General features: G+C 53.5%; 2 protein-coding genes across 4 annotated transcripts in view; one reads left to right on the top strand and one right to left on the bottom strand.

Annotated features, from left to right (window-relative positions):
• DDOST (dolichyl-diphosphooligosaccharide--protein glycosyltransferase non-catalytic subunit) lies at window positions 1–13,537 on the top strand. Of its 2 annotated transcripts, XR_008420857.1 has the most exons (13): window positions 10–235; window positions 445–555; window positions 4,030–4,116; window positions 4,927–5,030; window positions 5,165–5,259; window positions 5,544–5,637; window positions 5,905–6,053; window positions 6,421–6,568; window positions 7,047–7,167; window positions 7,276–7,382; window positions 7,474–7,958; window positions 10,057–11,092; window positions 13,324–13,537. XR_008420857.1 is itself a non-coding variant. In XM_019461622.2 (11 exons), the coding sequence occupies exons 1-11, from the start codon at window positions 82–84 to the stop codon at window positions 7,621–7,623; spliced, it is 1,320 nt and encodes a 439-aa protein (XP_019317167.2). In that variant the 5' UTR covers window positions 1–81; the 3' UTR covers window positions 7,624–7,894. The 2 variants fall into 2 exon arrangements, 1 of the variants encoding a protein (XP_019317167.2); XM_019461622.2 differs by lacking the exons at window positions 10,057–11,092; window positions 13,324–13,537 and having other exon boundaries at window positions 1–235; window positions 7,474–7,894.
• Window positions 1,696–16,620, bottom strand: part of PINK1 (PTEN induced kinase 1) — a 27,174-nt gene continuing 12,249 nt past the window's right edge. The window contains exons 3-8 of one of the 2 annotated variants that reach the window (XM_019461621.2): window positions 15,797–15,897; window positions 12,705–12,887; window positions 12,022–12,185; window positions 10,944–11,071; window positions 10,412–10,648; window positions 1,696–1,842 (exon numbers count right to left, since the gene is read on the bottom strand). In XM_019461621.2, coding sequence (XP_019317166.2) covers window positions 1,795–1,842; window positions 10,412–10,648; window positions 10,944–11,071; window positions 12,022–12,185; window positions 12,705–12,887; window positions 15,797–15,897 — 861 coding nt within the window. In that variant the 3' untranslated portion in view covers window positions 1,696–1,794. Of the gene's footprint in view, window positions 1,843–8,279; window positions 9,664–10,411; window positions 10,649–10,943; window positions 11,072–12,021; window positions 12,186–12,704; window positions 12,888–15,796; window positions 15,898–16,620 lie in introns of those variants that run through there. The other variant, XM_019461620.2, reaches the window with a different exon arrangement.

Consider the following 16,620-nt stretch of genomic DNA (forward strand, 5'->3'; position numbering starts at 1 on the left):
AAGTCCACGAACTGCGATTGGGCAGCGTAGACGGGGCACTTCCGGTGTCCGGGTGCCTGGGTTCTCGGCAGGAAGCGCAAAATGGAGCCCGGCGCCGCGGCCCGCGCTTGGTCTCTCCTGTGGCTGCTGCTGCCCTTGCTTGGCCCGGTCTGCGCTAGCGGTCCCCGCACCTTAGTGCTGCTGGACAACCTCAACCTGCGGGAGACGCACTCGCTTTTCTTCCGAAGCCTGAAGGGTGAGACCGGGACCCGAGGGGGCGGTGGGGGACAGTCGGGTTGGAAAGGCTCCCGAGCCCGAGGGCAGCGACCACCCTCCCTCCTACTGGTTTTCCACGAGGGAGCTGCGAGCTCTGGCCTCTCGCTTGCGGGGGCGGTCGTGACCCTTGCAGTGGTGGTTTCCCCTGGCGTGCCGTCTGCCTCAGCGCCCTGTTTTCTTCTCGTCCAGACAGGGCTTTTGAACTCACGTTCAAGACCGCAGATGACCCCAGCCTGTCCCTCATTAAGTACGGGGAGTTCCTCTATGACAATCTCATCATCTTCTCCCCTTCGGTGGAAGGTAAGTGCTGCGCGTCGCTCCCAGAACTGGGCTTCAAGGCCCACGATCGATCGCTTTCTTCTGGGTCTTGTGCATTTTCTGGGTCATGGCATGGGTCACCAGCCCTGGCAGTGCTGCTTGCCAGGGAGGAGGAAAATGTTCACTTCTAACCTGGGCCCGGGAGGGAACATCCTTTCTTAAAGACACAGCTGAGGGTTGTGGGGTCAAGTGTTGCACAGACCATGGAACAGCAGGCCCTGCTACTCTGGGAAGGGGTTTCCCTATAAAGGGCCTGATAGAAAGATGGAGAACCCCCCCCAGCCTGGGTTGGCCTGTGTGGATAGGGGAAGTGGCATGCTATTAATATAGTTTGCCTACAGAAGCCTCCTGATGGTTGATTCTATGAATTCAGAAGGATTCAGTTTCAGAGTTGAAAAAGAACATGAGCCATAATCTAGCCCAACCCCCAATTTGAGGCTGGCTGGGTATGTGCACGGCCTAGTGGAGGGCTGGTTGTGGAACAGAATGCATATCTTCACCGGCTTATCCAAGTGCTACTTCGGTATTCCTGTGACAGCCTACAAGTTGTGCTCAGATGGATGGGGATGTCAGGAGACGGAAGGAAGCTGTGGGTCAGACAGGTCGGGGGGAGGCTGAGCTAGGCTCTCGCTTTGGGAAGGTCAGAGAGCCTAAACAGTGTTTCTCAAATCTTAGTCATTTCCGTACCTCCTTCCTGATTTTTACTGTATTCCATATCACCTGTTAATAATTACCTAACGCTTTCTTTACATTGACCCCTTAAAAAAAGAAAAAAACAACAAACTGTAACATCGTTTAAAAAGGAAGCTAGTAGTGAACTCAATATCACTACTAAAAACGGAAAACCAGGATCCTTACCTTTCAGTGGAAGGAACTATAAAGGCAATTAGCAAATGTTAAAGAAGTGTTAAGATCAGTATCAAACTAAGATATTCTCTTTGATGGAGCAAGCTTAGAAAATCGTTGGAAAGGCAAGAAGTCTCTCTGAGATTTAGTGTTGTTTAAAGCCCTGCCCCACATCACTGTCCTACCCTTTCTGCCCCTATCAGGGTAAGCCCCACAGGCTTACGTGTGCTGGTGGAGGCAGGGGGGTTCGGTGTAAGAGTTTGGCCCTGGCTCTGAGGGCCCTTCTGTGATACTGTAATCTCTGTTAGCCCTCTTGGGTGTGAGAACGCTGGCGTCCTTCTCCGTGTATCCCTGGGTTCCTCGCCAGCTCGGGGATTAGGAGGCTCTCAAGTCACATGCAGTGATGGTCACGGAAGAATGATCCTGAAAAAACAGGGTTCTATTTTATAGATGGGCACATGAGCTCAGGAAGGCAGAATTGCCTAGATTCAAGCCCAGGTATCTCTTACAGTCTGGGTTCTTTTCCTCTTTAGAAGGATTTCTCAACAGTGGCACTTCTTGACATTTCGGACTGGATAATTCTTTGTAGGGGGCTGTCTTGTGCACTGTAAGATGCTTAGCAGCATCTCCAGACATGGCCCTTCAGGGCAAAATTGCCCCTGGTTGGGAACCACTGTCTACTGTATTCTACCAGGAGCTGCTTTTGAAATTGTCTAAGACTCTGCCTGGCCTCTCTGTAGGCCTCTCTGTGGGTGGGTGGATAGATGGCCTTCTGGATGTAGGTAAAGTCCCCAGATACAAGATGTTCTGTCTGTGCCTGAAGGTAAGGGAAGTTGCTTTTTTGTCTTTCTCTCAAAATTACCTCTCAGAAAAGAGGGCCATTCTCACAGTTGCATCTTCACAAAGTCCTATTACGGACTCATTTCCGACTGGTAATGGATGTGTAATGGACAGACTTCCGTATCCAGTCTCCGCACATGGCACTTTCGTCCTTCCAGTTGCTTGGGCCAGAGATCTTGGGGTTGTCCTTAGCACCCCTCTCTCTCTCTCCCCATATCCGGCCTGTCACAGGCCCTGCTGACTGTGCCTTCAGGAGTGTAAGCCCACCCCGTCTCCCACCTCCCTCGCCCCTCCCTCCCCTCCCCCCCCCCTTCCCTCTGTTCCTCACTGCCCCGATTATCACGGTGGCCTTCTAATCCACTGCTGTGCTTCCACCCTGGTCCCCTGTACCCGATTCTCCACCCAGCTGCCAGAATTGTTCTTTAAAACTGTAAATCGGGGCATGTTGGGGTCGTGCTCAAAACCTCCAGCGGCTCCTCTTTATGGCCAACCTCACGGGGCCTGTAAAGCCCTGTGAGCTGCCCCTCCTGCTTCAGCACGGCCACGTGTGCTTTTGCTCCCCCCTCCCTACTCCGGCTCAGCCACACTGGGCTTCTTGCTGGGACAGGCTCACCTGCCTTGGGGACCTCGTACCTGTCCTCCTTAACGCCCCCTGTGCTGCCTGGGTCACTCTCACACCTCAAATGCTACTTGCCCAGGTCTTCCCTGACCGACCTTTATATAATAGCTTCCCCCTCCCATCTTTGTCCCTTTTTTGCCTTCTCTGCATGTACTACATGAATTCCTGAGCATTCCCTCCATTACTTTATGTTGAACCTCAGGGTGTACTTTGGGGAAGACTCTTGGTCCAGTTCTGGATGCTTGTGATAGTCACCTGACCGGACTGATTGACAAAACAAAGATCATCTCATAAGTACAAACGTTGGAAGTTGAGCCTTTTTGGTGATCGCTTTAATAAAAGCAGTCTACAAACTGGTTCTGTCTCTCATGGATCTAAATCTGTAGGGTTAACAGGAAAAAACCGTGCGTGTTGGCAAATGAGTACTTGTGACCGCGTCGTCCTCAGACCCAGGGGCACTCTGTCTCAGTTGAGACGGAAGTGAAATTGATGGGCTCTGGAAAACTGTGTTAGCCCAAAGTGACTCTGGTGAAGACAGAGATACTCATGTGAAAGGTGCAGGTGAGGAGTTTGAATGAAGTTGTATCATGAAATGTAGCTGAGAAAACGCAGCACTTCTAAACATATATTTTGTTTTTTAAAAAATTTTTTTTTTTTTAACGTTTATTTATTTTTGAGACAGAGAGAGACACAGCATGAACGGGGGAGGGGCAGAGAGAGAGGGAGACACAGAATCGGAAGCAGGCTCCAGGCTCTGGGCCATCAGCCCAGAGCCCGATGCGGGGCTCGAACTCGCGGACCGCGAGATCGTGACCTGAGCTGAAGTCGGACGCTTAACCGACTGAGCCACTCAGGCGCCCCTAAACATATATTTTGAACGTGACTCCAAATGTATGTAAGTAACTTGACATCTGTAATTGGTAGGTGTTTGACTATATCGTCCATGCTTCTGTAAGTTAAAAGTTTATGAATTCAAGTTGTTACTGTTGGATCTTCACTTTGGGAAGACGGGCATCTGTGGTAAATGTCTTTCTCGTTCTGGGCCTCTAGAGGGCTGTTCTGGGATGGACTGTGGCTAGTCTGTGGGCCACTCTCCCCCGCTCAAATGTCAGAGGGGCCGTCTGGGTCACCGAGTCTGGTGCTTCTTTCAGATTTCGGAGGCAACATCAACGTGGAGACCATCAGTACCTTTATTGACGGTGGAGGCAGTGTCCTGGTAGCTGCCAGCTCAGACATTGGTAAGTCTGACCTGCGAAGGTCTGGTGCTTTCCAGCGTTTCTCCAGGAAGCTTGGCAAGCTTTACAAATGGAAGTTGCCAGATTGGTGTTCACTGGGTGGGCCTGGTCAGGGAGCGAGGGAACTACAGAGCCATTCACTTCCTCCTGTGCTTTCCTGTCACCAGGACCAGGGAGATGTGGGGCCTTTTATGGGCTGGGAACCCTGTTTTTTCCCAGTTTGGTTTTTTCCCTTTGTTTTTGTTTGTGTTGGTGGGCCTTCCCTTACAGAAAGAAAAGATGGGGCTGGCTACTTGGGCAGAACCCAGAGTAATTTGACAGATTGTTTTTTTGTTGTTGTTCCCTATTTTGGAAATTTTCAAACATACTTGGAAGTAGGGAGAGAGCAGTATTCTGGAGCCTGCACGCGTATCCCGCAGCTTTGGTTGGTGTCAGCACCCGGCCAGTCTCATTTTGTTTTTCCCAGTGTTGACAGACTGGGGTGATGAGGAGGAGGAGAGAAGTCCCGTGAAGCCAGGCTCATTCAGGTCAAGTCTGCCTGAGGTTATGACTTTGCCTCAATGGGGGGTTTTGTGTATTTGTGGGCAGAGGACCAGGTGGTTCTCCGTGTTACTGATTCAGGTTCTGACCCCTGCAGGCAGAAAACCGTGCTGTTGTCCAGCTGTCCAGTTGGGGCTGAGCACGGCCTGGGGAAGTGGCAGGGCCTAAGGGCGACTGGGAGAGGGTGAGTCACCAGGAGGCCAGGGAAGCGACACTGCTTGGCCCAGGGCCCACCTGTAAGGGTTAAACCAGGCATTTCTTGGGTCTTTGCAGGTGACCCTCTTCGAGAGCTGGGCAGTGAGTGTGGGATCGAGTTCGACGAGGAGAAAACAGCCGTCATTGACCATCACAACTACGACATCTCAGACCTTGGCCAGGTAATCAGGCCCGTTACCTTCCAGGTTTGGGGCCCTTCCACCAGGGCTCAGCCTGGAAACCGAGAGGGAGTAGGAAGGGAGTCCCTGGCGTGGAGGCGCCTTTTCCTGACCCCCATCTCCCTCTGTTGCCGCAGCACACGCTCATTGTGGCCGACCCCGAGAACCTGCTGAAGGCCCCAACCATTGTTGGGAGATCATCTCTGAACCCCATCCTCTTTCGAGGTGTTGGGTGAGTGAGCAGGCCCAGGGCGCTAGAAACCTGGGGAGGATGGGAAACTAACCCACCCTTGATGGTTTAGGGGCATTCCTATCCCTGGAGGAGAGGGGAGAGATTAATTTAGGACACTCAGAGTCAGACTTCGTTGTTGCAGCGAGAGGAGAGCTAGTGGCGTAGCAGGCGCGCGACTGCTGAGAAAGCAGGACTCGTCCCTGTGAAGAAGTGACCCTTCGGGACCCAGGTCCTTGAGCTCAGTTCTCAGGGTCCCTGTGGGGTGTTCTCCTTTGCTTCTGTAGGATGGTGGCCGATCCTGACAATCCTTTGGTGTTGGACATCCTGACGGGCTCCTCCACGTCTTACTCCTTCTTCCCGGATAAACCTATCACCCAGGTGAGGGGCTGTTGCAGCCTTGAGGCCTCCGGGTCCCGGGCCCAGCGGCAAGGCCCTTTATGTGAAGACGGGCAGGAGTAAGCAGGAGAGCACACGGGGCGGAGGCTGGTGAAGGAGAGGTTGCTGGGAGCAGGAAGGGGCAGAGGCGTCGGGGCCTCCGGTGCCGCCCTCAGGTTGACGTCCGGCCTGCTGTCCTCTTGCCCCAGAGGCCCAGCTGCCTGTCCTTTCCCCGGGCTCTCCTGGATGACAGCCCTCTGTTGTTCCCAGTACCCCCACGCGGTGGGGAAGAACACCCTGCTCATTGCTGGGCTCCAGGCCAGGAACAACGCCCGGGTCGTCTTCAGCGGCTCCCTGGACTTCTTCAGCGATGCCTTCTTCAACTCGGCGGTGCAGAAGGCTGCGCCCGGCTCCCAGAGGTGGGTGCTGGCGGGCTCGGGGGCGTGTGGTCTGGTGCTGGGGAAGGAGGAGCCTTCCAGCTGGAAGCGTCGGAGGCCAGGTGTCTTTGGGTTGAAGACTTCGTTGCTGTGTTGGTACCCTAGACTTTTCAAGGTGGCAGCGGCTTACCCGGAGATGTTTCAGCGAGTGTGTTTGTTGTGAAGGTGACCCCACAGCAACACCACCTGACCTCTTTTCCCTGTTCCCTTGAAGCAGGATACCTAGATACATATGGTCTCCAGGCAGAAGCTAGTTTCAGGCAGTTTGTCTCCATGGATCGTGACTGTCAGGCATCGCTGTAAACAAGTCGGTTTCGGGCCCCTAGCCTCCTGTTTGCCCCTTCTGCAGGTATTCCCAGACGGGCAACTACGAGCTAGCTGTGGCCCTCTCCCGCTGGGTGTTCAAGGAGGAGGGTGTCCTCCGTGTGGGGCCCGTGTCCCACCATCGGGTGGGTGAGACCGCCCCACCCAACGCCTACACTGTCACCGACCTAGTGGTAAGAGCGTCTTGGAGCAGGAGGGACCCCTGTGGTTTGGGCCAGGTTGCTTTAGCTCAGAAGCGTTTATTGAATATTTAGTGGCCTAAATAAGGATGAATAAATTAATCTCTACTCCTAAGAAAGCGTAGGTGCAGAGGGCCCGGTGCACAAGCCAGTGTCTAAAGAGGTGTGAAGAGGTGTGGGTTTGTCGTGGAGGTGTAGAAGCGGGAGGGCTTTGCTGGTGCGTTCTGCTGGTTGGGGGGAGAGGGGTGGAGACTGCAGCGAAGGTGGCGGCAGGGCTCCCTGACGGTGCCCGGCCCGTCCGCGAGTGGGGCAGTCTGGGTGCAGACGGTGGTGGTCCAGGGCCGAGGTGTGGAGAGGGGCATTAGCGGGCTGGGGAGCGGGGGCTCGCCCGGGGGTTCCTGCCGGGTCCACGAGGGACTCGGTGCTGCTCCGAGGGTGGTGACTCCCCCGGCCGACCGGCCTGTCGTCTCAGGAGTACAGCATCGTGATTGAGCAGCTCTCAAATGGCAGATGGGTCCCCTTTGATGGTGATGACATCCAGCTAGAGTTTGTCCGCATCGATCCTTTCGTGAGGACCTTCTTGAAGAAGAAAGGCAAGTAGTGCTCTCACGGGGGACAGCGGCAGGACGACGGTCCCGCGGTGCTCGCTCTCGTGAGGCTGACGGAGACACCCCTCCTGGTGGTCTCGGCTCCCCCCACAGGTGGCAAATACAGCGTCCAGTTCAAGTTGCCCGATGTGTATGGAGTGTTCCAGTTTAAAGTGGATTACAACCGGCTAGGCTACACGCACTTGCACTCTTCCACTCAGGTGAGCCAAAGTCACGGTCCCCTTTTCGGCCGGAGTGGGCCTCGCCTGGGCTGCTGAGTGGCCGGGGCCTGTCCCCTCTGTCGTGTTGCAGGTGTCGGTGCGGCCGCTCCAACACACGCAGTACGAGCGCTTCATCCCCTCGGCCTACCCGTACTACGCCAGCGCCTTCTCCATGATGCTGGGGCTCTTTATCTTCAGCACGGTCTTCTTGCACATGAAGGAGAAGGAGAAGTCCGACTGAGGCGGCCGAGCCCTGGGACTCCTCAAAACATGCAGATGGGGGTTACGTAGGGTTGGGTTGTCTTTTTATGGTGTTGTGTGTGTTTCACTTGTTTGTTTTTTTAAGCTGTGGGACAGTGGCAGAGTCTCACCTCAGTGGGAGACACGGCACTGAGTACCGTGGGGGTGGGGGTTGGGGGGTGATTTTTATGTTTTTTCCACCTAACGCTAAGTGGTATTTTCCATGTGTGGTCACTCTCATTTCTAAGATAAAAAGAAGCCTTGCCCTCCAATTTGATGTGGCTCCCGTGTGCTTTGCTGTGGTGGGGATGCTGTTCAGCAACAAGACACAAAATAGTAAGTGGCCTCTAAGTGTCGCCAACCGTATTTTCCTTAAGTGTGAAATCACGACACTTCCTCACTTCTCGGGGGAGAAGAGAAGGTTAATAACGCACTGAGGCCGGTGGGGAAATTGGGGTAACAGCGCTTGACTTAATAGAATTACAGAATTGCTTCTTTGAAAGGAACCTAAAATATACGTTCACCTTGCTTTAGTCAGTAGCTGTAGTCCTAAAAAGCAGGTGTAAAATCACGTGAAATCCCTTCCTCATTGTTCTCTATTACGGTGTATAAAGATCACTCTTAAAGCCACGTACTCAATTCAAAGCAAATAACGTCTTCTGCAGTTGAAAATGTGCGTTTAATTCTTCACGATTTCTATAAGAAATGCTGGTCAAAAGGCTGATTAGCAATAAAACACTACACGGTTAACTTCCATTTCTTCATTACTTCTAGCTCCACTAGACTCGATTTAGTAGCTGGAGGAGCTCAGTGGAAATGCTTCCGCAGAGACACCCCAGAGCTTTCCAGAATGCATGACTGAAGTGCAGAGGCTTCCTACTTCTCAGGCCTCACTGGATGTTTTCATTCTGACACCCGAATATACCGACCTGGGCAGATGTCTGCCTTAGCTCAGGAAGCACGCAGGCTGATTCATGGCTGCCACTCTCAGACAAGCCGCAGTCCCTTCCTGGAGTCATGCTCTGCCACCAACAGGCACGGCCTTGCTGGGCCCTCTGGAAGGTGGGGGGGAGGCACACGTCTGGGCCTCACTCAGCCTCACCTCCAGACCTAACAGACCAGCTCAGCCACCGGCTTCGCAGAGGCCCGTGAGGGCTTTTTGTCAGCAGGTAACACCTCACTCCTTCTCATTTGCCGCAGAGAATGCATGCCTCTGGCCGTGTGCTCCGGTCTTCTCACCTTCTATTAGCATTTACACACAAGGGGCCTTGTGATTAATCAGGGTGTCTTTTTAGAATTAGGCCTTTTGAATTCATCTAGACCAGGGGTTGGCAAACTCTGACGTGTGGGCCAGTCTGGCCTGCTGCCTGTTTTTTGGGTTTTCAAATAGTTGGAAAAAATTAAAGTATTAGTTACCTGTGAAATTCAAATTTCGGTGTATTTACATATTTAAGACTGCTTCTGCGCTACGACAACAGTGGCGTAGCCCCGACAGTCCGTTTGCCAGCTCCTCGACTGCCCGTGAGAACGTCAGACCACACAGGTTACGTGAGCACCTAAGATGGCACGGCTAGGGTGAGTTAGTAGCTACGGACTGAACTTGGACGTGAGCTAGCTGTTCCTTCCATTTGCCAAACCGGAGGCCTTCTCCGGGGCTGACCAGCCCTCCCTACGCCATCTGCTCTCCTGCTCCCGCCCTCACTCCTGGGAGCTCTGCCCATTCACAGACCATCACCACACGATGCTGCTGAGTTCTTTTAGTAATTCAGCTACAGCAGGGCCCTTACGGGGCTGCCCTCCAGGAGCAGAGGAGCAGGGCTGCCTGGCACAGCGTTTCATACTCCAGGTTGGCCAGAAATAACATCTTCATCTTTGTCTCCACGCAGCTCTTCCCCGTGAGGCTGTTGGCCAGTAAAGTGGCAGCGGACTGTTGGAGGAGCCAGCCGACCATCTTGTCTAGTTTCAGATTCTTCAGGGCCAGGGTGTGTTCCCCCCAGAGGCTTAAATGAAGCACATTAGCAGCCACTCGGGCAGACGGTCTCTGCAACAGGCAGGGAAGCGGAAGCTTAGAACATGTGGCTGGCAAAGCACGTGGCCCCAAACCCGATCCGTTAATGAATCCTCATTTCAGGGTCCTCCTTTCTCCGGCCCCAAATTCTTGTCCACCCCACGTCTCTCCTTCCTACAACACCCTTCGCTCTCCTGACACACGCTGGCTGCTCGCCCCCTGTGCTGCAGGCTTCTCCAGGTGCACAAAGGTGCCGCAGGCCACGTGTGTCGTGGAAATAGCCTCCCCGCCAAGGAAGGGCCACGAGCCGCCTGTGGATGACCTCTCCTCACTTAGTAACCGGTGGCACTGAGCACATGCTGTGCGGTGGCAGGGAGGCGGGAGGACAGGGGTTTGAACCGTGTCTGCCTTTGTGCTCTTCCCTAGGCATGCCGCCTGGCCTGGGCCTGGGCCGGTCCAGATCTGCTCTTGGGCGAGGCCTCACCTCTGTTTCATTAGATGTCGGCTGTTCCTAGAAGCTACAACTCTGTTAAACATTTCTTAAAAATGCATCTTCTTCCCTCTAAGTAACTGAAGCCACTGAAGCCAAGACAAGTTGCGTTGCTGGAACCGTAATCTGGTGGCCACCTCCCCTACTCCTATTTATACTAAAGTTTGTTCTCCTGTACAAACTTGGTTAGGACAGAGGAGCTATCGGTGACTCTAGTCTTGCCCAAACCTGGTCTTTACTCTGGAACATGAACTTTCACACGACTCCTGCAAGACCTGGGGACAGCCTCACCTTGCTGGCCTCTCGCTGGAGCAGTGACCTCACCAACTGTCTTGCTTCTAGAGGCACCGACTTGGGCAGTGAGGGCAGCTGAGCCTCCTGGTAACTGCGGCTTTCAAGGTGGGCCCTGCCCTGGCCGTAAAAGGGATTAGAGAGCCCGAAGATTTCGTAGGCGAGTGCACCCACTGCCCAGGCATCGGCTTTGCCGTAGTCAATCACTGCTCGGGGGCCCGGGCAGGCTGTGGACACCTGTTAGGAAAGCAATGAGTGAGCTTCATGCTGCTGGCACCTAGAACGCATTCACGTTCCGGCACAGCATCTGACTCCTGGGCTGACCGGAACTCTGTCCCAAGAACCCAGAATTTGAGCTGTGGCTAGGACCCACGAGAATCTACTCAGGTTGCAGGGGACTTGTGCCAAATTAAGGGTCAGAAAAGATGGAGGTGTTGAGTAAATAATGAGGAAGTCAGTCTTGTCCTCTCAGTGGAAGCACGGTGGAGAAGTATGTTTGCTGATGGCACAAGACCTGCTCAGCGGGACTCACCTCAGGAGCCATCAGGCAGCCGTTTCCGCCCCGGTCCACATACCAGCTGGTGAAAGGCAGCTGCAGGCCAATGCGCTCATCAGCCAGGCAGCAACCAAAATCTGTGATCACCAACCAGGGGCAGCCATCTGGGGAAGGGACAGGCAGAGGTAAGTGACTGGCCCCTCCGAGAGGCCTTCCTGTGATCCCCACCACGGCCACCGTCAAGACATGGGTGAGAGGGGTTTACAAGGACTCCATGTTGGTCCAGGAGCGCAGGCTGGCCAGGCCTGGATGGCTACCCTGTCCCCAGAGAGCTCAACGGGAGGGCCAGCTAAGTGAGCACGGAAATGCCTCCAGGAAATCAAAGCCCCAAACAAAGAACTGGATAAAAGCTTGGCTCAATCTAAGCAAGTAATCGGAGCTAGCCCAGGACTGAACGAGCTGCTCATGGTTTACACAGCAGATGGTGCTGGGCTCAGATGATCTCTAAGAGCTCTTACCAGCCCAAGAATGTTTGATCTGAACTTGAAACCCCAAATCCAAACCCAAGAAACCGGTCCATTAGGATTTAGTTGTCTGTAAAAGTATTCACACAGACTTTCTTTAAAAACCTAGTTCCTCTAGCAATTTAATTGCCTCTTATTTTCAATCTAGTTCAAAACTTAGCAGACGTACAAATCTCCTTTAAAACAGCCCAGGTAAGGGGCCATCTAGCCTCTACTTCAGTGCCTCCAGCGTGGGGAACTTGGGGTCCCCAGGGGCAGCTGGGCTTACCTTTGGACAGCTCTCACTGTCTGAAAATGCTTTTTTCTACTGAGCTACAGTCTACTACCTCTCTTTTACTTTAAGAGAACTTCTGCCACCGAGTCTTGTGTTCTGTAAGTGGGCCACAGAAAGGAATCATTCCACAAGCCCTACAAAGAGAACAAAGGCCTCCATTTTGAAGGAGAGATTGCTCCCCTCTTGTGCACGGAGTGAAATTAAGACAACGTGTAACAGAACATACAAAGTCAAAAAGGACCTGAAGGGTCCTTAAATGTTTGCAGACATGAGTCTGGTGCGCCCCGGATGGCTGTGAGGTAGGGCAGGGACCCACCTGCGTCCAGCTCCACGAGAATGTTGTCAGATTTCAAGTCTCTGTGCGCGACGCCCTGTTGAACCAGATGATCCACCCCCTCCAGGAGCTGCAGGATCATCACGGTGGTGAGGCGGGGGCTCGGGGTGTTCATGCGAAGGTACTGGCGCAGGGTGCAGGGGTAGCTGGTGGAGAGGGTGACAGGGCCTCTGGCTATCACACATCATTGGTCCCCAGCATCTTACGATTAGGAGGATGATCCTTCCTCATTGTGGAGTTTCTTAATCTTTTCTCCCTCAAGTATCCTTTCTGTTCCCACCCATTACCCTGAAATAGGAAGTGAGAGCTCGGGCCCCACGTGATGAAAGTAATGGAGCACTCTTTCCTTAAAATGCCCATCACAGCAATGCCAGTAGGTACAGAGAGCAAGGAAAGAGAACTTTCTGTGTTAAACAAGACACACGCAACTGGTAAGGCAGGCCGTAGAGAAGGAGCAAGAATCAAATGTACTAAAAACACTAGGTGAAAACGATGTTCTAAGTGAAGACGAAGTTCTATTTTCATGAAAAATCATCCTAAAGGGACGCTGCTCTCTAGGGCAGTCTGCCCTCACCGTGGCCTTGCCCTACAGAAGGACGAGGTGCCTCCTCCCTGCCACCCCGGGGGCTGCAGGTGCACAGGGCCAGGGGCCGCCTCCTACTTACTTCTTCATAACGAGGAAGAGCGTCCGCCCGTGGCCCAGGCCTTCGGGGTGAAGACGTGGCGGCAGCACATCAGGGTAGTCGACCAGGGCCCCTGGCAGCAGTGGTACAGAAGAGGTGAAGGCACGGAAGACCCGGATGATGTTGGGGTGAGGGGCCAGTTGCTTGGGACTTCCCTTGGACTTTCTAGTTCAGCCAAATGAGACAAACGGAAAGATAATTATACCACGATAAATACTGACATTTAATCACCCATTTTTATCACTTAGTACAGATCTGCTTTGTGTCAGGTGCAGAGCCTGGTGTTAAGAGTGAAAAAACAAACCCATAAACATGACTAATCACATTTGAGGACTCCGCTGGCCCATCCATCTGTCCATCCATCCATCCCATGCTGCAGAATACAGTGGTCAAGAAACTCTGGAATCTGACTCTGGTTTGAGTTCCAGGTTGGCCACTGTAAGCCCTTGGTCAGGTTACTTCTCTGCGCTCAGTCTCAACTGCCAAAGGGAATAGGGTAGTAACACACCTTGTAAGGTTGTTAATACTTACAAAGGACCCAGAATCTCTATGATCGCAAGGTGTTTTTTTGTTTTGTTTTGTTTTTTAATGTTTATTTCAGAGAGAGAAGGAGACACAGAATCCAAAGCGGGCTCAAGACTCTGAGCTGTCAGCACACAGCCCGATGCAGGCCTCCAACTCGTGAACTGCGAGATCATGACCTGAGCCAAAGTCAGATGCTCAACTGACTGAGCCACCCAGACGCCCCTATGATTGCCAAGTTCTAACCCTTAACATGGAGTATGAGCTCAATAAACCTTGGTTGAATAAATGAATCGGCACAGATGCAGGTTGTAGTACAGCCATCACTTGCCTGCCCAGACCTCCTCCTCAGGGATCCCCACACCCACAGGCCTGCTGGCGCACAGTGGCCATGTTCTGGATGGTGTGAGTCGGCCTGCTATGTATCAGCCCCACCCCTCAGGCACTACTGACTGGGTGGGCACCTGACCTAAGGGCAAGGAGCCTGCAGTCACATCGGAGACCCAAACGGTTGGTGGGAAAAGGGAAGGGGGCTGGTTAGATTCTCTATTGGAGGAACATTAATGAAAAAACATGGCGGTAATCTAGCAGTCAGCAATGGAACTGACGGTGGAAGGTGCCGGCCAAAAGTCACCCATGTGATCAAAGGCACACAGGAACAGAGGAGCTATGGGGGAAGAAAGAAGGACACCGGGTGAGAGAGTTCAGAGTGGAGGAGAAACCCAAAAACACGAAGACAACACTGAGGGAGCAAGACGGCCACCCCCATCCGAAGATCCGCCTCCGTTCCCGAGCTTTGTAGAGCCAGTCCACAGGCGGCCTCCTACTGCTCTCGCTCTCCAGTCCATCTGAGTGCACCCCTGCGTGCAATCAAGGGGGTTAAAGTGTTCCTAGCCTTGGGGCACTGGAGCTAGTAACAGAATCGGGAGGATCACAGTTCAGGGTGGTCTGTGCCACAGTGGGAAAGCTCGGCTCGGTTGCCGTGGGAGCCTGGGAATGAGCGTGTCCGTGTAAGGTATGTGTGTGTGGAGACCTGGAGTGGGGCAGGAGGCTGTGGGGAGGGCAGCCCGAGTACAGCTAACTGCAACGTAGGAAGACAGGCAAGGAGGAGTGCGGTGCATCTGGAGGAGGGCCTTATGGATTCGATACGGCGGAGCACAGAGTGTACACGTCGGGGGGAGAAGTGGGAGGAGCAGATCACAAAGGTCTGAGCCTGAGGTCCCTAGATGAGCAGAGGCTAGGTAGAAACAGAAGTGCTCTCAGGGACGGAGACCGTTTCTCCCGAGTCACTAGTGTCTCCTGAGTCACTGATGCCATATTCACGGAATCATCCAATGGACATTTACTGAGCTGCAAGGGTACACAGCAAACAAAACAGAAAAGCCCTGCCCTCAAGAGCTTCTAGGACAGCGGGAGAGAGAATAGACAGACATCTGTGATTTAAGGTCCAATGGGGATAAATGCCGTGAAGACAAATTAAAGCAGGGTGAGGGACTGGTGAGAGACGAGGACCGCTTCAGATGGGAGGTCTGGGCGGCCCCTCCGCCACAGAGGCATTGGTGCTCACGTGAGCTACCCGACAGCATGTCAGCAGGTCGAGGCAAACCCAGAAAGCCGCCCGAAGACAGCTGTACCCCTCAGAAAGCAGCAGACATGCAGACACCCACTTTTCCCTACAAAGGACTAAGGAGAGGAGGACGATACTAAGAACCCCCGGTCACGGGGAGCCTTCCAAACCATAGAAGGGGCTTTCCATGTGTCTTCTCAAGTCCCTGTGTCTACCTTCCCGTTTCTGACAGCACTGGGTCTAGAAACTAACCCTCCGGTAAGCTGCCAAATGCAGCCCCTGCTGGCGGTCCACAATCGTGAAGTGACCACACGTGTCTCTGTCACCCGCTCAGCGTCGATCCTCACCACCGCACACCTGGCGCTTACAAAGCACGAGGAGCATGGGCTGCCGTCCACCCCTTCTTCTCTCTGTGGAGAAGGCCTCTCTGCCTTCCCTCCTGCCCAGGTGGTGCCTCCTCATCCTTCCAAAGGCGGCACTGACGGTCGCTTCAAGAGGCCCATCCGTTCGCGCTCCCCCAGCGCCTGAGCACACACGGCCGTAGGTAGCGCTTACCTCCCCGGCCTCTGCTCCCACCTTGTCCGGCTCCTCTGTCACACACAACTCTTGGGGACCAAGCCCCCCACCTTTTAATCTCTCGGCATTGCCGCTGTTAGTGGAATGAGTGCTACCTCTGCTGGGGATGGAGTTCAGCGACGGAGAGGCGGCATTCCACCTGGGCATTGCTTAAGAGCAATCAGATCAACTTTCCAACATTCTGAATTGGGCATTTTTGGATGGCCTTCTCTGGGAGATCTGCATCTTCAGTTGGGGTCAGATGATCTGCAATCCTCTCCAAGTGAAATTATCCAGCAACTACAAATCCATCATTCGCCGCATCATTCAGTGAGCATTTATGATCGACATGATGCCACACCGAGGACACAGGGGAGGATTCTGCTCTCGTGTAACTCACAGCCAGTCCGGCGGGCAGAGGGGTGCGTACCTGTAAGTGACTGCTCCGTACTCCCCGGCCAAGGCCACTCGACCAGCTGGGACTAGCTCCTGGCTCATTGTGCTCAAGATGGCTTCACTGGAAGAGCCTGCCTGCAACACAATCATGAATTCAGGGTTACGTGGACTAGAGCAAGTCCGAGTCTTCCTTGTAATCTGGACCAGACAGCTACTGCCTAGAATTTTTTTAAAAAAATCTTAAAGTAATCTCTATACCCAATGTGGGGCTTGAACACGCAACTCCAAGATCAAGTTGTGGCTCCACAACCGAGCCAGCCAGGTGCCTCTAGAATTGGTTTTGACATTCAAGATAATCCAAACTCTCTGAAGGGGCAAGCCAAGCCTAGTCTCTCCTGAGAGGGAAGAGATACTGTCCCCCACCACCTCCCAGGGGGCTGCCACACCCCACCTCAATCTCTGGGCAGCTCAGGTGCCCAGGGCAGGAAGGGATGGCAAGATGGTCACGGTCAGGGCTCTTTCTCACTGCCATCAATGCCTCCAGTCCCCACCAGGCTCAAAACTGGCCACACGAAGACTCCCCCTGACAGGCTGCCTTCAGCAGACAGGCAGAGCTGGACAAACTCGCCCTGGATATAGTGGTGCTGAATCACAGGACAGCCCTCCCCACCCCTCCAGTAGAAAGAGCCAAACACGAGGAAAAACACCCTATTTCCTCGTTTCATTATGAATGGCACTCAGGCCCTGTGGAACCTGTTAGGAACCCTACAGGAATTAAGTCTTTTAGCTTTTGTGAGCACAGTAGGTGCCATGCCCATCAGTGGAGGTTTGATGCCAACACTGGATGTTTCCCAGGCC

The sequence above is a fragment of the Panthera pardus genome, unplaced genomic scaffold (assembly GCF_024362965.1).
Source record: "Panthera pardus isolate Hobbes unplaced genomic scaffold, ASM2436296v1 HiC_scaffold_11, whole genome shotgun sequence".
NCBI classification, from domain to species: domain Eukaryota; kingdom Metazoa; phylum Chordata; class Mammalia; order Carnivora; family Felidae; genus Panthera; species Panthera pardus.

Excerpts from the sequence above, each read along its gene's own strand:
- DDOST (XM_019461622.2), top strand. The coding sequence starts at position 82 with ATGGAGCCCGGCGCCGCGGCCCGCGCTTGGTCTCTCCTGTGGCTGCTG. Across the intron at positions 236-444 it reads TTTCTTCCGAAGCCTGAAGG|ACAGGGCTTTTGAACTCACG; the intron begins GTGAGACCGGGA and ends CTTCTCGTCCAG. Across the intron at positions 6,569-7,046 it reads ACACTGTCACCGACCTAGTG|GAGTACAGCATCGTGATTGA; the intron begins GTAAGAGCGTCT and ends CTGTCGTCTCAG.